Here is a 22,786-nt window from a genome sequence, read left to right as displayed (position 1 = left end):
TTTTTGTGGGTCGCCTGTGTATTTACTTCAATGCGTTGTTCGAAGGCTTCCAACTTCTTTTCAAGCGAATCAAACCTTTCCTCGCATCTCTTTGTGAAGCCAAGTAAAACTTCATATACATTCTCGATGCTCACCTGCTTCTCAGTTATTTTGCTTTTCATTTTTTGGGGATTGGGACTTGGTAACGGAGTGTGGTCACCTATGGGTCTTCCGATCTCTTTCTGAAGTTCCATCTCTTCTATATCTTCATCCTCACATGCTTCCCGCATAGCAGCAAGGTTGTAATCATGGTCGGAGAGGCTACCTGTTAGCTTGGGGTTAGCCATTTTTATCGCTCTAAGTTTATCTTTGTGTCTGCCTGAAGGTCTGTCAAAGTAACTTCCAGGGGGTTTCGCTTGCGTTCTACTTCCTTTGGAGTAACAGTTTGTCAGTAAAGTATTTTACAGGACATCAAAATCACGTTTCTTAATCAGACCCGCAGATTGTACAACCGCTTATTCCGCCATCTTTCTCTCCCCGGTCGCTTCACTTGTTGCCAAGCAGTAAAAATAAAAAGCACGTGCAAACAACAGTACTCACACCTCCAGGCAGTTCAAGGGGATAGCGGAGAAACTGTGTCACGGCTACCAGCAGGCCGCGGCAGCAGCACTCACAGTCATCCTTTCCACGTGCTCCCACGTGAACACATAACTTCAGCACACCAGCAGAAGGGACCTCTCTGACACGCCAGCAAGACGTCCGTCTCCTCCTACTGAATCACACAACCCCGCTAAATGCCAGTTCACATGCGATAACATTCAATCTTAGCATTAGCTTAATAAATAAAAACAGAGCAAGTCAAGTCAACTTTATTTGTCAATTCTGCCACATGTACAGGACATACAGAGAATAGAAATTTCGTTACTCTCAAACCCTAGATGAGCAGAACAAGAGCTTAGCGAATATGCTAGGCTATGTTAGCGGCTAGTCGCGGTTAGCAGTTAGCCCGTTTTACACAATAACATTGGGTTCAAGTGTCAGACAAAATTCACATTTACCTCACAGTAGGGTACAACAGTTCTCGACTCCAGTTAACTATCCGTCAACCCGAAAATACGTCGGTCGCCCTTCTATGAACTCTGCGTTCAGTTTTTTTTTATAAACTTTATTTAACAAACAATGAGTATACAACATACGAACAGATGAAGTATACAAAACAACAGAACATGAACACACAAAACCAGGGGTAAAAGAAAAAGGTAACAATTATAAGAATACACGCAAAAATTCACATACATAAATTGTTTTGAGAGCCTTTTTTTTGGTGGAGTCTGATATTGAATGTATGTACATTTCCACATCCTTAAAATAATGACAGAAATATGGTGTTTTGTTAAACTCCGCGTTCACTCGACACTGTTCAGCTCTCGTCTCTCTCGCTTCCTGCAGAGTGCACAAGGCTCCCCACTTACTTCCACCCCTCTATCTGAGACTACTTCAGGGTTCACTGGAGCTGTAGTACATATCAATACCATATCAAAAATAATGACATAAACCTCAAAATACAAATAAAAAGGTTGTGCATTTAACTAACACACATCACATACTTTGCAGGCATTTGTATACATTCTTGAACACATTAAACATTTGCAATTAACTATCAATATTAATGAACAAATTTAAATAATGAGCTACTTATATAGCCAGGGCTACATACATTTATTCATATTACTCTCAGATTTGGCCATTCTTATATTTCGATTGTTCTTATGTTATTGTGTTTTTGCACACCTCTGTTGCTGGTGAAGCTCGCACACAAGAATTTCACTCACATGTACTGTACCAGTGTACCTCCACATGTGCTGTGACAATAAAAGTGATTTGATTTTGATTTGATTTTGAAAAATACAACTGTAGGGAGATGGTCTGCAACCATAGCTGATCTGAATTGTGCAACAAAAACAAAATCCACTCAATGACGGTTAAATGGCAAACAAAAGAACTATGGCTGCAACGGTTCATCGAGTAATTCGAATAATTCGATTGTAAAGAAATGTCCACACAAATTCTTTGCTTCGTTTAATGCACGGCTCGGTAGCGCGCCACTGTTACCATGGGAACTCGACCGCGAACGTTTCAGGGACATTTGTAACTAAAAACAGAGCTGTAATAGAAACGTAGTTAAGAGCAGCGTGTGAATAAAAGGTCTGACTGCATTAAGCCCACACAACCGCCAGTTTTTAACCGAAACACTCATAACACAACGGCAGCAGTGACGATGACGTTGGCACAGTTTAACGTGTTGAACGTGGAGCTGGCGTCTGTTTACACACCGCGAAGAGCAAAGGGGCGGGGCCGGTTCCAAGACGGTGAGCTCAGGTCGAGTGAAAGAAAACGTGTTTGTAAAGTTGCAAAACAGCGACGCAGTTCCTGTAATCACCAATAAAAACGTTTACTGGGAAAAAGCTAGCGGGAGTCTTTCATCAAAGCACAAACTTAAAGCAACAAACTTAAAGCTGCTCCTTTTGTTTTACACTGAGAAAAATCTGCAGCCTCCAGTTATTAAAATATGCACATGAACTGTTAACTTAGTCTGATAACAGGCTGGTGCTTAAATGATACAGTAGCCTTCCTATTTTCCATGGAAGCAATACCTGCAGCAAACAGGGGTAAGTCTAAAGGGGGGCATGGGGTGTATTAGACCAGTGGTTCTCAAACTTTTCACAATGAGTACCACCTCATAAAATATATGTAGTATAGTAGTATAGACCTATTTATTTACCACCATATACAGTTTACACGAGACAGTTATATTTCTTATATGAATGTTATTATTTTAACCTTCATAAACAGGACGTGACAAGTGATAATAATAACAACAATATTAAAACATTCACAGCAGGTGGGATATCCAATCTTTAAGCAATGACGTGATGAAACCTGCTTGCGGGTCCGAGCTGCTCTGTGTTTATTAAGGCTGTTGTGTTTTTAACATGTTTTAATGCTTTGTATCTTTTTCTATTTAATCTGAACAATCAGTGATCACTGTCGGCCTCTCTCGGTTTTTATTACCACTATTCATTTTAAAGCTCAGTTTTTAAAACCTGTAATGTAACTACAGCCCATGCAGCAGTATATTAATGATTAACCTCGTGTTGTGGATGGATTATATCAGTAGTTCTCTTGACTGAAGTTTTGTCCATTTAAAAATGATGGTTAAAACAGGGAAATGAGCCTGCCAGCGCTCTGTAGCAGAGACGATCACTGGCAATAAGGAAAGGGTGCTCTTCACAGAGGACTCACGCTCCGGGAGGGGAGACGTTTTTCTGGTCGACTCCCAGAAGAGCCTCAGGAACTCTTGTGTGTTGTGCAATGCCTCCACAATGGTATATTAATTAATCTTAAAATTCTTTTTGGAGATTTTTCCGCATACCATTAGAGAGAGCCCAAGCACCACCAGTTTGAGAACCACTGTATTAGACCATATTAATCTCAAGGCGTTCATAACATTTCTCACAATGAAAGTGAAATAGTATCAAATATTGTGTTAACTAAACTGCATTCATATTTAAAAATATAGAAATACAAGCTTTTTTTTCAAAAGCCAATAAATATGTACATGGGCCATTAAACTCTGATCCACTGACCTGAGGGTTGTTAACAGGGTTGTTGGACACTGAATTATTGTTAATATTAATATTTAACATCTGCATCGTCATAACGTCTATGATGGTCTAATATCTGGTTAAATGTCTCTTAGGATGTTGCACCTCGACCAGATGCTTTTAGTAGCCAAAGCCATAGGCTTTGGGAAGGTCAGAATAATGAAGCCAGCTTTATTTTGTTTCATCAGAGTTGGTGTAAAGCACCCACAATTTTGTTGTACATCTTCAATGACTATTCTATTCTATTCTATTCTCAATCTAAACCAGTTTTGATGTGTATTTGGGATCATTGTCCTTTTGGAACCCTCAAATTGTGCCCAAGTTTCAACGCTCTAGCTGTTGGTTTGAGGTAAAGTTGTAGAATTTGGAAGTAGTCCCCATTTTTATTATTCCAGTCACAATATACCATTACCACTGGCAGCAAAACTATCCCAGAGCATGATGGTAACACCACCATGCTTGACAGCTGGTACAGTTTTCTTAGGTTTGACCTCATGGCTTGAACTTTGGTGATTCCTGGGTCATTCCTGAACAGTCTAACCAATTTCCTCTCATCTGAGGTGACAATTTGAACCATTTTCCACACCTTGGCAAAGTGGTCATGAGCTGAATAACTTGTACTTAAAATTGTAAAATTGTCTGAATTGATGATCTTGAAATCTGCAGTTATTTACAAATGGCTCCAAGAGACTTTCCCAACTTGCAAAAATCTACAATTCTCCTTCTTAGATCTTTACTGAGTTTCTTGGACTTTACCATTGTTCTGAGTATTGCTCTGTCCAATGAATGCTGTCAAACAAATCCTTTTTATGCTGGCAAACAGAAACTACCAAGTTTTAGTCAATCATGATCACTAATAAAAGGTTAATAGGGCTTGGCCTTGTCAAGTTAAAATATATTGTAGAACAGAGCACCACTTATTAAAGGATTTAAATGAGTTTGCTTGTATTTTTGAATCTGGGTGTATAATCTTGACCCCATTTGGTTTAGAGAAATGCTGTAAGAATGTGAGAAATTCAAACTTGTGCAGCCAATTATTGTTTTTGTTTTTTAAAGTCTTTAGGATCAACAGAATCATTGCACTCTGGAAAAAAGACTGATCAAAGATATCAAAGATTTAAAGCCACAAATTATCGTGACATTCATGCCCATTATGAGCATATATAAACTTTTTACAAAAATGCATCCCTACATAATACATAGTATGTGAGTTGTAGGAAGTTCAGTTTTTCTGTTGTGGACCTGATTCGTATTTGAATTAAACAATCTTTTGATTTATCGTTTTACCCTTGGAGTCTCCAAAATATTTAAGCTTTTATTTTATAATCTTCATCCTATAGGATAAGGGTATGGTTCACTTGTAATATGCAAAGAGACAATATTATTACCACCGTCAGGGGCGCTGGCGACATCAGAGCCCATCTGTTATCGCGAGAGCGTGTTCAATGTGTTTCCGGCTGGTTGTCCGCGACGGAAGTACAGAGAGCGGACTGTTCTTTCTTTTTAAGCAGGCATTTTGAACAAAGATATCAGGTTTAGAGTTGAATGCTTACTATATTTATCGGCAAAGAGTATTGATATTGAGGTAAGATTACACAGTAATCTGTTATTTTTGTCTCTCAACCAGTGTGCCGCTTATAGTTAGCATTAGCCGACGTACGTTAAATTTACGCAATTTTAGGGCCAAGGGAACCCTGCTTGCTAATCGTTTAGCGCCATGTTAGCGCGGATGCTATATGAGACAAAACGTAAATCATGGTCTTTAGTATTTTTGTGACACAGCTTTCACTCGTTACGGGTTTTACACAGCCTACGTTAGAAGTTTGTACATTCGGCATATGCCTAATCCAGGCTAGCACGCATATTTATTCCGTTTGTCACTGAATTATAGGATTTGTGCTAACGCAAGTAGCCATTTTCCCTGTTTTGTCAACACAGATGTCGGAGGACTTGGTTAAACAGTTGAGCAACTACAAAGCCCAGCTGCAGCAAGTTGAAGTCGCTCTATCTACTGATCCAGACAATGAAGACCTTCTTAAACTCCAAAAAGACTTACAGGTTTGTTTAATTTACTCATAGTAGACAATTGCTTCTTTTAAAGCAAGGTGAGCAAGTGATGTATTGCTGTTACTTTTAAAGTAACACAACGAAAACATAAATGAATTATTTATAAGTTTTGAATAAATGAAAAAAAAAACACTGTGTAAAAAAAATAATTTATATAATGTTGTTTCTGACTCAAAATTATTTGCTATCATTCAGGAGAGATGTTTCACAGATTATAGTTCAACAAGTCATTTACAACAGTTTAAATACTTACAATAATACTTACTATATACACACACACACACAAACAAAAACACCCTGCGGGCGGTTTATCCTTCAAGCTCGGGTCCTCTACCAGAGGCCTGGGAGCTTGAGGGTCCTGCGCAGTATCTTAGCTGTTCCCAGGACTGCGTTCTTCTGGACAGAGATCTCCGATGTTATTCCCGGGATCTGCTGGAGCCACTCGCCTAGCTTGGGAATATATATATATATATATATATATATATATATATATATATATAAATAAAATAATTTGACGCTCCCTAGTGTGTGGACTGATGTTGTGTTGTGGAAAAGAACCGATGATCTCCTGATAAGGTTTTATCCTATGTGGAGAATATCCCATTTAACAAATTACACCAATAGCATGCATTCCAACTTGTAGGAAACTGAAATGTTTCAAAAGACAATATTTTGTGTTATTCCTATTTTAATGTTTTAAAGTTCTGTCTGACTGTCTTTACAGTTGAGCTTGATTTCCTTAACTGATTAATGTTTTAAACCTTAATTGTGGGGCGTGCCACAGTGATTTATATTATGATACTTTTGCACTTTCTGTCACTCTCTTTTTATTGTTACAACTGCAGCGACTTGTTACTGTTAACTATATTTTCTGATGGAGAATGAAAATCTGATTTCCTTTTATGTATTTTGCAGGAAGTCATTGATTTGACAAAAGACCTCCTGACCTCACAGCCGGCAGAGACTGTTGCCAAAACAAGTGGCTCGGACACAGTTCCTGTGAAGCATGGCTGGAAAGTGGGAGACAAGTGTCTGGCTATGTGGAGTCAGGACGGACAGTGAGTGTCAGCAGCCTCTTTAAATGAAAACATTATGTGTGTCCACATACTTTTTATAGCGCTGCAATTTAAACCCTCATCTGATTTGTAGTAGCTGTTTTATTATTTACTTTATTATTTTTGTAGATGCATGTTAGTCGCACATGTCAAATACCTACATTTCCAACTGTACTTGTTCAGTGAGTCAAGGAAATGAGATTATTTATACTGATATGGGACAGCATTGTAAAAACAATATTATAAGCAACAATTTTAGATTTAAATCCACACATTTAGCCATGTTCAAGGAAACAAGTGTACAGTTTTTTTTATAAATATATATTGTAAAAATGGAAAATGGTGTAAGATGTGTAGTTGTATTTAACAGACAGATTATATGTTAGTTTTAGGCTTTACTTATAAAGTAGACCTGGCGTATTTGGCTCATACTCACCTGCTTACAGACGGGATTTTTTTGCAGGATTTATGAAGCGGAGATTGAGGAGATAGACCGAGACAACGGCACTGCAGCCGTTACCTTCACTGGATATGGGAATGCTGAAGTGATTCCTCTACAGAACCTCAAGGCAGTAGAGGAAGGAAAGCTTTTGGAGGAGGATGGGAGTATGAAGCCAAAGTCGAGGTATGAACAAACTCTTCTCTAACTCACTCAATGAAACTCTGTGCATATAAAACTGAACTTAAATCAAGGACAGGAATGGGAACAACTGTAATCAACCATACGGACAATTGAGACACAATTAAATGATTTAAAGCTTTAGAACTAACAACACAAGAACTTTGAAGAATTGGTGCTGCATAACTCAAAGTGATTGAAGCCGAACTTAGCTTAGCTCAGTGGTTCCCAAACTTTTTTTTGCTGGGCCCCCCTTTGTTTTACAAGAATAGACAGGGGGAACAAATCGTGGCAGGATGAGCCTGATATTATTTGTATCCCGCTGTAACTTTACTGTATAAAGAGCTAACATCTCCAAAATGTCCAGAGTAGTTAGTCATTACAACAAGTGTTTGTGAACTAAAAATCAAGAATGTGGGATACTGTTTGTCTGTGATTTGAAGAGCCCAGCGCGTGCTCCCGACGCAAGGGAAACCAATTCTGCCGTTGAGACCTACCTTAGCACTTGTGCAGGTGAAACGAAAGGGTAGATATGCTTCACCATATTTTCTAGTCTTTGGCTAAGAATGAAGTTGGTTTGGAAACATATTCAGCGATGCTTCATCTCCTGCTTTGCGTTTCTGTGGGCGCCCCGTACTAGCAGTGTCCAAGCGTTGTTTTGTTTTTTTTCCTTTTCATACCACGCCGGGCCCCACACTTTGGGAAGGTCTGGTTTAGCTAATCTTATTAAAAGAAAATAACAAAATTAAACTTAACTGCATGCTACTTAACACAAAAGGATGTAGCGCCATTAGAAAAAAAGTTTGTTAGGAAAAAACAATATAGAATTTTACTATCAAGCTATGGGTAACTTTTGCATCAACCGTACAGAGCAATGAAAAAGGGCAGCAAACTGCTAACAGTAAATTATAGGAACCTAAAATGATAGCTTAGCAGCCCTAAAGCAGCTGCGGCAATTAGTGTTGACGCTTGACTGGACCGTGGGACTGAAGCGGTCCAGTCAGTTGTTTTTGAAGGCAGGATGAGAAACAAGTGCAAGTACAAATCGGTAGCAGAGGCCTGCGCACACTAATTAGTCTATAAAATGGGTAAAGTGGGACTACATATCGTTAGCTTCATAGCATAAGTGCCTAAGTCATTGACTTAGTCCAATGACTTAGGCACTTATGCTATGAAGCTAACGATATGCAAATTAGCTTAAGCTAACTCTGGTACAATGCCTGGAATGGCAACATTTTGTTAATATTGTACATGTTACCTTTTCAGATAAAATTAATTATTGATGATGATGATCTGAAAGTCTTTTGCTGAATAGATCTGCTGCACCTGCTTTTGGCTGGTAAGGTAAAATCTGTCAGATTCAGTTGGGTGTACAGCAACACACAGTTAATTCTTTTTGTACCGCTTTCCAGTAGCAGAGCACTTTATTTTCAATAAAGTGAGAAAACAACCCTTAATTTACAGCAGTTAAAGGAAAATTCTCCCCATCTAATAAGCTCTTTATTATGAAATATGTTTTGTGTTGGAGAAAATTTTATTTTTTCTGTGTAAATGCTGTCAGTTACAATTCTGAGAAAGAAAATTAGAATCGGGGGAATCTGTATTGACTCTCTCTCTCTCTCTCTCTCTCTCTCTCTCTCTCTCTCTCTCTCTCTCTCTCTCTCTCTCTCTCTCTCTCTCTCTCTCTCTAGGAAAGAGCAGATAGCAGAGCAGAGGGAGTATAAAAAGAAGAAAGCTCAGAAGAAGGTACAGAGGATGAAGGAGCTGGAGCAAGAACGAGAGGAGCAAAAGTCAAAGTGGCAGCAGTTCAACAACAAAGCCTACTCAAAGAACAAGAAAGGCCAGGTAAGTTATTTTTAAGGCTAGTGTTAGAAAACCAAGATATCGGCTTGAAACTAGTGACATGTGTCCATAGGTTACTGTTAAGTTCTTTGTAATGCATAATTAATACAAATTTTCCAGTACTACATTGTTGCAACAGCTACTAATGTTGATTTCCATGTGCTTTTGTTTATTCTAGGTGAAGAGGAGCATATTTGCATCTCCAGAAAGCGTCAACGGCAAGGTGGGAGTGGGAACGTGTGGTATTGCAGACAAGCCTATGACCCAGTACCATGACACGTCCAAATACAATGTCAGACATCTAATGCCACAATGACCTGATATGACCTGTACATAATAGTCCACTGTATACTAGCTGTATCAGTGCTTTCCATTGTGTTTATACATGATTTAAGTTTCTTGAGTAAAGTAAGCTTTGAAAGTAAGTGCTTGCACACCAATGTTTTGAAATATTGTTGTAGTTTCATATATATATATTATTATTATTATTATTATTATTATTATTGTTAGGCACAACAAATACAATCCATATGAGGGACTTGCCCTCCATTGGAGCAAGGTCATCTATTATGTAAGAAAAGGAAATGGTGTTTTAGAAAAGCCATAGAGTTTGCGGTTTGTCCACTGAGGCCAAATACCATCTGTTTTATTTATAAACATGCGCCTGTAGATGTGGTTTTTGCATTTGAGGCTGGATTTTAAACATTAACGTGTTCTAGGAAAGTCTGAATTAATAATGGTGTTGATTTTGAGTTGGCTGAATTTAAGTTTTCCCTCATGTACATATAACAGTGAAATAAACATTGTTTTCAGTTTTTAAAGATTTGATCCTTTACATCATTTCACCATCTCAGCAGTGTATTTTAGTCGTGGCCCCGTCAGGTCCTGTAGGTGGTGGCAAAGCGATGTCGTCAACATCAGGTTGCAGCTGTGAATACAACCGATTTTCTCATTTGAGTAACATGATTTTTTTTTTTTTTTTCTCTTTTCTCATGTTAGATGCTCAACATTGGCAAACTGGCTACACCACAGACCTGACTTGCATGTGAAACTTGCTCTGTTCTAATACAACTCTTATGACTTTATTGAACGTTAAAAGTAGGGATTAAAATAGACAGGATTGGGGTTTTTCTGTGTAGAGGTTTATTAAGATTTCAAGGGTAGTTATCAGGAACTGTAACAAAGCAGGGGACCAGCAGCACATGTTTTGCAAAAAAGTCACCTTGGATGGCTGATTAAGCACAAGAAAAACATTCTGGGGGTGTGCTTCAACGTACTTCCTTAACAAAAGTCATTTTCATAGTGCATTTTATAGTTTCCCAAACATGTTGGGGGTTACAGGTGCAAGAGTCATATACCCACTTTAAGACACAATTTGGTGGTGATCTACTTAGAAACTGGATCAGAAGAATGCAGATAAATGGTCTCATTTGGTTTCATGGATTTGAATAGCTCAGCAGTGCAATTCTTTGCGTCAAATACACATCAAATTATCAAGTCTCCAGATTTCAAGGATTTTAGCTTTTTCTGCTACGATACAAACAAAAAAGTTAAACAATGAAGTACAAACCAAAATCTGTGGTGTTTATGTGGTTCATGCTACACACATGGTTGTAAGACTCAATCCAAAGCACATTACAACATGATTAGAAAGGCTACATTCAAATACACATGCACCATAGCGTTTCGAGTCCATTACAATCATTTCACTGTTGATTATGAATAGCTGGTACTACCGCTGGAGCAAGTGGAAAACTATAATTTGGAGTTGGACGGACAGAATAATGTGCTAAACCCAGCCAACACTGAAGATCTATTAAAACTAGAGGCATTATTGCTTGAGCTTTGTGCTTGGACAAGTGCGGGATAGCTTATTACTGTCTAAAAAAAATTTAATTCACGCACAGTGTGAAAGCATTTCGAGTAATGCATTAAACTAGCACTGCTTCAGTGGGGATTTTACATCATGTAAGTTTGGTAAACATTTAGAAACAGAAAATAATAAAAGAATTTAACAGCAAGGGTTTTTTTTCCCATTCAAGCATGACCAAGACCTAGCTACAGTACAATTAAATATACCAAAAATAAATATTATATGCAAAATAAATTAGAATAACAAGGGTGGACTGCACCACCTCTCTGTATCTGACTGTATGTCACTTAAGAAGAGGGACGCCACATGGATCGATGATGTTGGTGGGTCCTAAAGCAGAGGTTATAGAAGTATGATAAACATTTTGGAATGCAGACATTTTAGCCCTTTCCTCTGACTTGGACACTGACAAGAAGTGCTATCTGGATACATTATCCAAAGAAAAAGGGCCATGTTTTTTTTGTTTTTACAAGGCAATGGAGCAAACGTTCCCAATGGTGAGTTTCTAGCTGGTATTTGGGATTTTTTGTCTGTTTTGCTGGTTTCTGAGGATCAACTTCACTAAAGGTACAGTTTAGCCTTTAGTGTTTGACACAGGTGCATTCATGGGTCCTCTAAAGGATCACTATCAAGTGCAGGTATGGCGGCTTCAAGCTGGTAATGGGTAAAGGGACATTCGGGTGATTGATTAAGTCATCTTTTAAAGTAAGGAAACCGTATATTGCTGGAGATTTGTGGTTGTGTAAATTGGAGCCGCTTGGTTTTTGGAAGGAGACTGTTTTAGACTTTCAGACTTGAGCTGAACTTAAGGCTGGTTCTTGGGTGGAGATGTTTCATTTGTCAGGTAAAGATAGGATAGGGGCTGGTTCTTCTGATGACAGATTAGCTAAACGGTAAGGGAGACTGGAGCTGTAGGCTGGTACTTTGACAGGTAAAAGCCATAAAAGACTGCAGCTTAATGAAAGTATAGGCTGGTGCTTTAAGCAGAAAAGGCCAGTTTCAGGCTGCAAGTGGAGTAGCCCTCATCACTGGCGGAGCTCTGCCGGCTGCTATGGTCATCCAGGTCGCTTGCACCACTGGTGCTTACACTGTCCATTTCTCCATGGGAGAACTCAGTGCTTTCCACATCAACTTCAATTTCCTCTGCTCAAACACACACAGACACATAAAAAAAGCCAATGAATACAAATCAGTCTCTGCATTTGAAATGAAATGAAGCCTTTAGTGCAAGTACTAACCTCTGTCAGACTCTGAGCGATCAGAGTCCATGCGGGAACCCAGGCTGTCCGTACGAACGCGCTCCCACTCTCCGTGGGTCTGCAGCAGAGCTAGCTGCCTCTGCAGGTGCCTTTGCTCCCTCTCTAAGGTCTCCAGCTGGTGCTGACTCCTCCGGTCTATCTCTTCAAGTTTCTAAAAAGTGGCACGAGTAAGAATTAAAAGCACTGCATTATGCAGAAACCTAACAACAATGTCAGGCGATCTGTGAGGTTCTTAACCATCCCAGTCAGTGTTTTCAAAAAGCATTTTCAAAGATATCGTTATCACTACACCTCTGTAAATGTTCCTCATGTTTAACATAATATGGAAAGCATGGCAGAATTCTCATGTATGCAGCGAGTTGATAATGTGGTAATATGTACATATATATGGCTGCTGTAAAATGCGATATTTCCAATAAATTATTTAACACAGTGACAGCAAGTTGCTGGATGGGATCTAAGGGAATAGATGGTGCCTGTGTGTGGTGGATAAAAGTGAAATATGGCTGGATGGAGAAGGAAGAGAATTCATTTTATGAGCTTCGCTATACAAATGAATCTAAAGGTCACCCCGTCCTGCTTTGGACAAGAGCGTTTTGCTTTTGGCCCTCTTAGTTTTAATTTATGCATTTAACCTTCGCCAACTTGGACTCCAGTCCAGTTTAGGTCCACTTATGATTTCCAGTAGTTTTTGTTGGATGTGTGTACTTTAAGTTGTTTACTGCAATTGTAGCTGTTAAGCTAAGAAATAACCAAAGTCCTGAAATTCAATTATGAACCTCTGTAATTATACGGATATAAGATCACATAATCCCGGTCATTACGCCCATGAATCAAAGCTCATGTATGGAACTATAGCAGCACAGTCTGGATAATTTGCACACAAACCAGCAGTTGAACAAGATTTGCTGCTTATGTGTACATTGAAACTAATGTAATTTCTCCACAGCTGCACATTTATAGTTCCAAGTGGCAGAATGTGTAAAATGAACAGTGATTTTGGGGGAAAGTAATTCATTGAAAAAGGACTGCTTTTCCTATTGGCAAAAGCTGTGTATTACATTTCATGTAATGTCCCCTATTATATTGTTAAGATAATAAGCATTTGGGACATATTAGCTTGAAATATAAATAAAGATTTATTTGGCTGTGACACCTGCTTCATTTTACATAAATATGACAAAAATGTATTTGTGGTATTATATTATGAAGGGTAAGACTTTTGACCTGCTAGTTCTGAGTAACGTTTAAATAGACTTGTGTGTTTGTATAATTGAATTTGGTATAATGGAGCCTCCACATAAGTGACAGTAGTGCTAGCCTTTCTCTCTGCAGCTCAACAGAGCTTATTATTGGCTGCACCTGCTCCACCTTTTATTGTACTGCACAACCCCTGGTTCCAAAAATACAAAGCAGCAGCATTCAAAAGCCTCATTTCCTGGATGTGAAACAGGCAAGTCCAAAGTCAACAGCTGACATCTTAGGTACTTTACTCACTAACCCCGACTGTGATAAACTCTCAGAGTCTGTTGCCAAGCCAGGATTGCTTTCATATTGTAGCCTTTAGTCATTCTTTAGCTGTTGCTCACAGCTGGAAACTGTACAGACGGGGCAAAAAAACAGCACCAATCTTTCCACCAAAGTTTGATCTGAGTTTGCTTGCTGTACTCAGGGGAGCCATTGCATTGAATGTTTGAAATCTTTAAGTCTCTTTTAGTTCAGTCAGTCAACTAGTTTTAATAGCAGGATAGCTGCAGTGCTCCTAAGTCCAAGGTTAAGTGTCCCATTCTGATGTTATCCTGCAGTGTTAAAGACACAAGTTCTAATCAAAGACTTACCAAGGCTCAAAACCTTGCAAAAGTGAGCCCTGCAAACATCCCCAGGGAGATTTTTTCAAAGGGGAAGAAAAACTCAAACAACCACACAGCAGCTGCCTTAAGGTCCAATCATCTCGGGGTTCTGGGAAAAGTGACTCTGCTTGAAAAATCCCTACTTTACATGTAAACCATAAGCGCGCAAGCATTTAGCGTTGCTTTATTGCCAGTTTATGATAAATGTTGTGTTTATCTAGTCGTATCTTCTCCTTTCCTAGTGTTTGAACTGAGTCAGTTACAATTAAAATCAAACCTTTTCATCCTGCAGCGGCTGCTGGAAATAACACAGCTCTCTCCCCCTGTTTGAGCCAATATACAAAGCAATTTGCTGTAAACAGAATGCCGGCACTGCTGTTGACAGCAACAGGCCTTTTCTTTTTCTTTTATTATTCTTTTTTTTTACTGATAATTACCCATGACTGAATTTAGTTGCTTTGGTTTCAGGGTCCTGCTCTTAGTCACACTTTGCCTGTATCCAGGCCTTTGAATCTCACCACTTTGCAGAAACACAGCAGACAGTTCTGTTTGATTTCAGGCCAGTTCATGCTGGCTCGCCGTCACACCGCTATGGCTTGCTGGGACACATTATGTTATTAGTATCACCTGTGTTTTTCGTGCTACGACAAGTCAAAGCCCCTGCTGTGAATAAGGCCTTTTTCGGCATGTTGACTAAACGGTTATCTTGTTGCTGCTGCTTTCCCAAAACGATATTAACCAAACTATTAACACGTCGGCAGTCAGGCAGAAAAAGCTCGATGTCAGTATGGTTGCATTACTACTTTTGAGAGGAAATCAGCTCTTAGTCCCATTACAGCGCCACACTCCTCCCTTAGACTACCACACCTTGATATGTGCTTTGGCCTTGTTGAGCAGTCCCAGAGTGGTATGCCGACTGCAGTCTGGTCCCAGAGGAATGAGGGACTTCAACCTCTCCAAGCACAGACGAAGATGTGCTCGCCTGTAAATGACATAGAGCAATCTGCATTATTCAACATAATACATGAACAGAAAACTGACTGATGAATTTGCACAGTAATCTATTCATTTGCACTGATCCTCATCCGGTCAGATTATTACCTCCTCATCCAATTTGATTTGTATCTTATTAGAAAAAGCAAAAACTACTTGATTGTTCCTCATCAATTCTATTCAGGATGATGAGTGATGTAAGTGTTAATGGATCCTGGCACTTTATCTGTTTATCCCTTTTGCTCATAAGCTATGCCATCTGACTCCCTTACAATTAAATATGGATCTGTCTGGTCCCAGATTTAAAAACTGCCGAGGTCAGCCTGATATTCTATTTCTGATCCACCAAAGCCTCTGAGCCTGTGGTCTGAATGAATGCAGAAACTGGCAAAGGACACTCACTATCCTTTCAAAAAAATGGTGTAAAATGTAGGTCAAGTCATGATGTCATCTCTTTTCTTCTGCATTGGCCACCATTTTGTAATAGAAAACAGTCCTTTATGAGCCTTCTTGAAGATGCTCTCTTCCTCTTTTCATTTATCATTTAAAGTGAGAATATGTCACACATGGCTGGGCATTTAATTTTAGGATAAATGTGTCCTGACATTTGTTTCAGAGCAGAGGCTGCCTCATCCTGGAGCTACAGACGCAAGCTGCAGTTAGACCTGCAGCTGAGAATCTCTCACGAAGGAGCCCTGTTGTCTGGAAACAGACGGTTCCCATTTGCTGACTGGGGAAATGTCTGCACGTCCTCTAGGAACAGTGCTGCTTACATCTCCCTTATATTTGCCTCGCAAAACGCACTCTCCTATCACACACAACTCATGAAATATCAGAGTTGTAGATAAAAAGGTCTTTTTTTATAATCCCATGATGATACCATGCTGACTTATAGAACTCTGGTGCGAGTCATGTTGAAAATGCATGGCCAACATATTTAGCATATGACTTAGATATGCAAACAGTTTGAAGCTCCATTTCGAAACAACCGACTGTTGAGATAAACTGCCACAGACGATTAACAACTATGGGCGTGTTGTTGGGTTTTTTTCCATCCTTCATCCTCACAGTCAACTTGTTATGCATAGGTAGCAACGAAGGAAGTATGACTCGCAATATTTCATTGTCTTTATTTTACCCTCTTTAGTGCAGTCTTCACCTGTCTGCATTATGTGTTTATAACCTAAACATGCATATAAGTGACCTCCTCTGTGATTTTTCACTCACCTGTTCTTTTCCAGTTCATTGTGTGCCGACCTGTTGAAAATAGGTATATAAATATATAACCAGAACGGTCACATGGCTTAAATATGCAAAATACAGCATATGCATATAAATATATTTCCAGACTTTAACCTACCTATTGTGAATATTGTCCAGTTTCCTGTTCTTTAATTTGCGTTGTTTCTGTTGAAGTGAAATCTGGGTTGCGGGGTATGTTGAAGCATACCCGTGCTCACATTCTGGTGATAGAAGAAAAAAGATAAAGAGGATTAAATATGCTACAAGGAAGAAGATGGTTGGATTTGAGCAATGGCAACACATCCTTGGAATGACTAAAATTCGGTGCAATGCACAAGCACACCTTAAAAAATGTCCATGCATATATACATATAGTTTCATTTAGAGCAAGTCAATTTAAACTTATCAAGAACAGTCCAGACTGAAGAGCAAACGCTTGGAAACAGCTCTCAAGCGAGAAGAATTTAACAAATCACACAAGAACTACTGTTCCCAGAAACCTCGCCAGACAAAATCCTGCACGCGATTGGTCAACTGCAGTGACACTCGCGTTGGAAACATGGATCCTGACCAATGAGAACTTTGCAATTTGTTCCATGTGGAAACCATGTGAACAACACATACAAGGAAGCAGATGCTGGCCGAGCAAACCCGCAGTTGGATTTCGAATTAGGAATTTTCATTGGAAATTAAAAAACCCACATTGCAGTCTAGATCAGAGAGGGCGTAAATGCGAGATTTCCGAGTGGATATGATATTTTAGGAGCGCAATCTTAAAATTAGCTGTGAGGGAATGATAGAAAAAAAGAAGTATAAACTGGATGTCTCGTGTCATAAACGTCTACATGTATGAACGTAAATGCGCACACATGCATGGCTGTGCTAGTTCATATAATGAATACACTGAACCGTGCGTTATGAGCCGGGCTGCGTCTCCCACGGTCTGCAAAAACACCGGTTTTAATGGGAGCGGATCGCTGCAAGGCTATTGTTGCGAGGCTGTCTCCGCTATGCGATTGTTTCCCGACTTCCAAATTTCGGTGATTTCTGGAGTTCTTCGAGTGGTCATATTACGCAGGATAAGAGTGAGGCCGATTGAGACGGCACGGTTTCCCAGTAGCAGGTAAAACATGACGGGCTGCTGTCGGGCTGCGCGTCTTTTGTCGCCTTCGCCTCTATTGTTGTCTGCTCGGCGCATTACGTGTTAATATCCCCTGCAGCCCGTGTTTACTTACTTCCGTTGTTCTTCTCAATGTTTTCAATGTAATTGGCTGCATCGAGCAGCACTTGCACGTTCTTCATAAAAGTGCCGATTTGGTCCATTGCGGAACATTTGGAGTATATAACGTCGCTGAAAGAATAGTCGGACATCTCTCCGAAATCCTGCTGGTCCATGGACGCATCAGACTCCGACATGACCTCTTCGGGTTTCAGCTCGCTGTGATGTCTCATGTACTTTACCATTTTTTCTGTTCTTTCTTTGTTTCTTTTTTTTTAACTTTAGGCTTTTGGGGGGGCTTTGACAAATACGCAGCGCTGAAATTGCTCTCCTTGTTCCGTCTGTGCGCTGAGCGGATGACTGAAATGAACTAGGCTGGATGGAATTGCAGTCCTTAGCCTCAGCCACTTGCCCTACTTGGTGGATAATCCCTCCCACTAACGCATGCACATTGCATTCATTGTCAACCGTGCCATAATAAATCCTCATTATCAATACTGCAAGAGAGTAACAAATAGCACACTTGTGTCCAGTGACATTCTGCAATAATGACTGCTTTCATTTGTAATAAAGCTGCATTATTTTAGCTGCCATAAACTGGATAATTATGACGAATGCTCCTTTTCCCATGTGCATTCAGTTATCTCTAAATATGTATGTGAACAGAGTTTAAAAGTGAAAAAGCATTAAGATCAAACGGCAGATCTAATCAATAGTTCAACCTGGATACCGGGGACAACTGCCAGGGTTGGTCTTGGTTATAAATATGTAATCACTTGGGGCTTTTGTGTTGTTAAAGGGCCCCACATGGTCCTGCTTCAATGCTGGAACCGCACTCTATTCCCACATGCTTTTAAATGTGCTCTGTAATTAACATCTTTACACATTTGTACACTGGGATAGCAGTTTAGAGAGCTACTTGTGTCGCTTTCATGTTGCACCGCGTTGTCATCCCATCCTCACAAAAAACAGATACCTGTGCGACATTTGAAAGCCGATTGAATGCAGTACAACTCAGGTGTTTGATGTGATAATTTTAGGTGATTCGTTTACTTCCTGCTGGATTGGAAAATTGAGTTTTGTCAGGGGAGTGCAGGTGGGGAGGGGGATTCTTGGCGTAAATCAAATGAACTCATATTAGTTCAGGTGCAGTTTGTTTGCCATTATTTGCATTTAATAATCTCATTGTTTGCCCCCCTCAGCCCCTCTGTGTGTCTTTTCCTGGTTCCAAAGCAGTCTAAACTCACATCGAGATTAAAAGGAAAGTTGCAAACAAGTGAAAGGATTTTTAGGAACAGGCACAGCCAATCCTTGTGTAGAAATGTCTTTACTTTACTAAACTTTAAAGTTATCTGCCATTTTCAAAAATTAACCTTGAAATTGAACCTTTTTCGAGCTTGATGCTCCACTTCTGTTGTCCCTTTTGAGAGATTAAGAAGTCATTTTGCCCCACACTGGGAGGAATGGAAGAGAACAGAGGGGGGAAAGGGACTGCCTTTACAAGGCCAGCCATGCGTGCAGGGCTGTGTTGTGCCTCTGAGACAATGGGTGCAGATGGCTGGCCCGCTGCAGATGTGGTCTGGCCTGTAACGGACGCCTGTGAGAGAGTACACCATCCCATAGAGGCTTTAATAAGCCTGGCGAGGCCTCTCACATAGACACTGAAACAGTGACGCACACTTCAGGGACACATATTCTTGCAAATACAGGTCTGTTTTGACTCATAGGCACTGCAGATTTCTCTCCTAATATGCAATAAGGCTTTTGTTACTGGAGCATGTTTAGCATATAAAACAACAACGCCAGTGTGCACTCAGACATCATCTACTGCTACGCACATGCTCAAAAGGACACACAAATAGAGTGAGACATGGACAGAGAGTTCAGTGGGGGATGGAAACTGACAGCATTTTACCAGGAAAAGACTCATCTGTGCTGTGAGGCTTGTGTGCAGACTGATTCTGCGTGCTGCACACTGATAGCGACTGTGGAAAGCTGACCCGCTGTAGGTTGGTGTAGAATGTGACCCCAACTGGAGTAATCTGAAAAGCCTGAGGATTACACCAGTGGCTCAGTTGTCACGGAGGAGGCAAAGTCACACAGTGCTGGAGTGTGTATAGGCTTGCTTTTATGAAAAAGAACATGACAAAAATCACACATAAGGGAGAATAATCCATTCTGGGTGTTGTCAAAAAGGCAAATATATTTATTTATTTTTTTAAATGCAGGGGACTCTATTTGATGTTACCCTGCTAAGATGATGTTTTCAGACTATCCATTGTACCACAGCAGTCTCCCGTTGTTTCAAAACAATAGCTGCACTTTGCCCCGAGGTCACAGTAGGACAATAAAGCAGACCAGACGTGTGTCACCTGCTCCGTCCTCTCCTTAGCACTGTCGGGATGTGGATGAGGTCAGCGGCAAGCTTTCCCCCCCCCCTTATTTATTCTTAATAACCATCAGTCTTTGTTTTTACATTAAACTTAAAATCATGTTTATGTTTTCTTAATTATCTAATTTTATTGTTGTTGTTGGTGGTTTTACACAGTTAAATGCACTGCCTTAAAACTTTTCTCCCTATTACATCTCATAGAAGGTGAGATGTGTGTGTGTGTGGTTTGGGGTTTGGTGGAGGTTCAGATCCTGTCACTCCCCCCCAACATGAACACCTGTTGGAGACACCAAATCCTCTCTTTGTCTCTGCATCTCCCCCCTCTCAGTGGATTACTATGACAACGCCCATTCATATCATGGCTGAATGCTGATTATACAGCTTCACACAATTATCTCTGAATAGAATATATTGTTTTAGGGGAGCTCGCTTTTTGTTTTTTGAAATTAGATGCAGAGGCTGTGTAAACAGTTCCCAAGATGTATTTAATATAAGAGGTGTTACTCCATCTGGTGAAAATGGTTCAAGTTTTGTGATGCATCACTGTCCAACAACATCAAAAATCTCCTCATGTTTAACTGATTCCCATGTAAGTACTCCACAGGGTATTTGTGCATACTTCTGCAGTAGCCAGTAGGTTTGTGAAGAGGCGATCAGCTAACTAAAAGACAACATAAAATTACAATTTAATCATAGAATTAAGTAGATCTAGACAAGTTTGTGCATCAAGGTCATAATTAACAAAAGCAACAGGAAACAGGAAACAGGAAACAGCTAAAAGTAAGACTGAAATCATAAAAACAAATAAGTAATACATTTTTTTAAAATGAAATGGCAAGCTAAAACTATGGATAACTAGCTAAGATTGTTCACTAGTATAAATAAGTTCCTGACATTGTTTCCCAAAAGTAAACCAGGCATTTAAAATGGTTTGCTAAAAATCTTGGCTAACCAGTTAAAATAGCAAAATATTAGCATGGATAAACTGTTGAAACTGTGAAAGTAAAGTTAAAAGAAAGAAATGCTTTATCCAAAATTTAGAAAATACTTTTATTAGAGCAATTAATAAACAAAAATATAAATACATAAAAATCATATGTGGCTAAATAAAATAATAAAAACAAAACTCTATAGTGCTAGCTAAATGCTATAGAGTCACAGTTTGAATAAGAGTATTGATAAACAGTTAAAATTGTTAGCCAACAGTATGGATAACAGATGTATAAAGACATGGATTAACTTTTGAAGAATTGGCTAACAGTATAAACTGCAGTAATCATATTAAGAAAGTACAACCTCTTTTAAATGAGACATGAAAATATCTTGGCTTTTAACAGATCTTATAATGTGATCAATGTAGTCTCACATGAACAACAACACATTACATATTATGGCTTGTAATTATTTATTTATCAAAAACTGAGCTGAAATTTAGCACTGATGAAAAACTAAACACACCCCTACTTCTTCCATAGGAATTAAAAGTAGGAGCTATCTGCTGCTAATTAGTAAGTATGAACACCTCCACTAAAAGCAGTCGGTTTTGGCAGTTTGACGGTCTGGAGCAGTCGGTTGTGTTGCTAACGATCTTAGAGAAGCAATTGTTGCCGCTGAACAATCTCCGATGGGTTATAAGACAATTTCAAGACAACTAACAAAAACCCAAGAGGTGTATTTCGGACTCAGTTACACTGCAGGCTTCAGTTAGCATGTTAAATGTTAAAGATCATGAAAGTACAAAAAGAAAACAAATGAAAGTGTGGTTTGTATGAAAAGCTATGGAGTTCCCAGGAGAACGCCTCTACCCTTTAAAAAAGTTGCATGTCAGCAACTCATAAGATGTCTGGAACAATGGCTTTTGGATACACAACAACAAGGTGGAGTTATGTGGTTATTGCGCAGCTCGACACTTGGAGAGAACCAAAACAGCAAGGTGGTGGAGGGGTGATGATCGGGGCTTGTTTTGAAGTCAGATGATCTGGGCACCTTACAGTCATTGTGTCAGCCATGGACTCCTTTGTATACCAAAATATTCTAGAGTCAAATGTGAGGCCATCTGTTCAACTGCTAAAACTCAGAGTCGTACAACAGGACAATGATCCCACTGCAGCAAATCTACAACAGAATGGCTGCAGACCCAAAGAAGAGTACACTTAAATTCCTCAGCAATTTCAGAGACTAAAGTCATGCAGGAAACAATTACAAGTTTTGCTGCTGAAGGCGTTGAATCATAGGAAGTACTTACTTTTGCACACACTGCTTCTGCATTTTGCTCAGTTAAAAAAAAAAAATAGTGATGCAGTATAATAAATCTCATGTTGTTGCTCATTTGAAGTTGCATTTACTTAATTTTAAGGTCTAATAAGGACTAGATAATGTCCTGATATGTAATACTTTAGAAGTGGCAAATGGTGCACCTTTTACCACAAGTGTGTGTAAAATGTTACAAAGCGGATTAACCGTTTAAATTTGTCACCAAGTCATGAAATAAATGACTGTTAAACAGAGTCATAGCTAAATGCAGTTGGTGAATAGTTTAAAGTTGTAGATATCTCAGTTTAAACATCAAACAGATCTAGTTTAAGATGAGTTCAAATAAAGCGATTTAATGACGAAAACAGTTCATGTAAAATTTTGACTGTATAACAATTCTGCGTGCAAAAAGATCGGGAACCACTGCTTTAAATGATCGAGCATCCTTCAGCTAATAACCGAGACAGAAACAGAACAG

General features: G+C 39.4%; 2 protein-coding genes across 2 annotated transcripts; one reads left to right on the top strand and one right to left on the bottom strand.

Moving 5' to 3' along the window:
* Positions 1 to 5,055: 5,055 nt before the first annotated feature.
* Positions 5,056 to 10,048, top strand: smndc1 (survival motor neuron domain containing 1). The gene is made up of 6 exons (XM_026190262.2): positions 5,056 to 5,229; positions 5,583 to 5,702; positions 6,627 to 6,769; positions 7,230 to 7,391; positions 9,077 to 9,230; positions 9,406 to 10,048. Exons 2-6 carry the CDS (start codon positions 5,583 to 5,585, stop codon positions 9,541 to 9,543), a joined length of 717 nt encoding a protein of 238 aa, XP_026046047.1. The 5' UTR covers positions 5,056 to 5,229; the 3' UTR covers positions 9,544 to 10,048.
* Positions 10,049 to 10,347: 299 nt separating this feature from the next.
* On the bottom strand, positions 10,348 to 18,052 carry LOC113035024 (max-interacting protein 1-like). Its single transcript, XM_026190260.2, has 6 exons — positions 17,680 to 18,052; positions 16,563 to 16,665; positions 16,430 to 16,459; positions 15,077 to 15,191; positions 12,339 to 12,510; positions 10,348 to 12,243 (listed from the first exon to the last, which is right to left on the bottom strand). The coding sequence occupies exons 1-6, from the start codon at positions 17,906 to 17,908 to the stop codon at positions 12,080 to 12,082; spliced, it is 813 nt and encodes a 270-aa protein (XP_026046045.1). The 5' UTR covers positions 17,909 to 18,052; the 3' UTR covers positions 10,348 to 12,079.
* Between the last annotated feature and the right edge of the window lie 4,734 nt (positions 18,053 to 22,786).

Source organism: Astatotilapia calliptera, chromosome 13 (assembly GCF_964374335.1).
Source record: "Astatotilapia calliptera chromosome 13, fAstCal68.1, whole genome shotgun sequence".
NCBI classification, from domain to species: domain Eukaryota; kingdom Metazoa; phylum Chordata; class Actinopteri; order Cichliformes; family Cichlidae; genus Astatotilapia; species Astatotilapia calliptera.
The sequence above is the reverse complement of the archived record's forward strand: the minus strand, read 5'-3'. Positions and strand labels throughout refer to the sequence as shown.

What these genes read in the sequence shown, in the direction of transcription:
- smndc1 (XM_026190262.2), top strand. Translation starts at nt 5,583, where the DNA reads ATGTCGGAGGACTTGGTTAAACAGTTGAGCAACTACAAAGCCCAGCTG. An exon ending in AACTCCAAAAAGACTTACAG is followed by an intron (nt 5,703 to 6,626) that starts GTTTGTTTAATT and finishes TGTATTTTGCAG; the next exon opens with GAAGTCATTGATTTGACAAA. An exon ending in AGTATGAAGCCAAAGTCGAG is followed by an intron (nt 7,392 to 9,076) that starts GTATGAACAAAC and finishes CTCTCTCTCTAG; the next exon opens with GAAAGAGCAGATAGCAGAGC.
- LOC113035024 (XM_026190260.2), bottom strand. Translation starts at nt 17,908, where the DNA reads ATGGTAAAGTACATGAGACATCACAGCGAGCTGAAACCCGAAGAGGTC. An exon ending in CATTGAGAAGAACAACGGAA is followed by an intron (nt 16,666 to 17,679) that starts GTAAGTAAACAC and finishes TTCTATCACCAG; the next exon opens with AATGTGAGCACGGGTATGCT. An exon ending in AATGAACTGGAAAAGAACAG is followed by an intron (nt 15,192 to 16,429) that starts GTGAGTGAAAAA and finishes TGTCATTTACAG; the next exon opens with GCGAGCACATCTTCGTCTGT.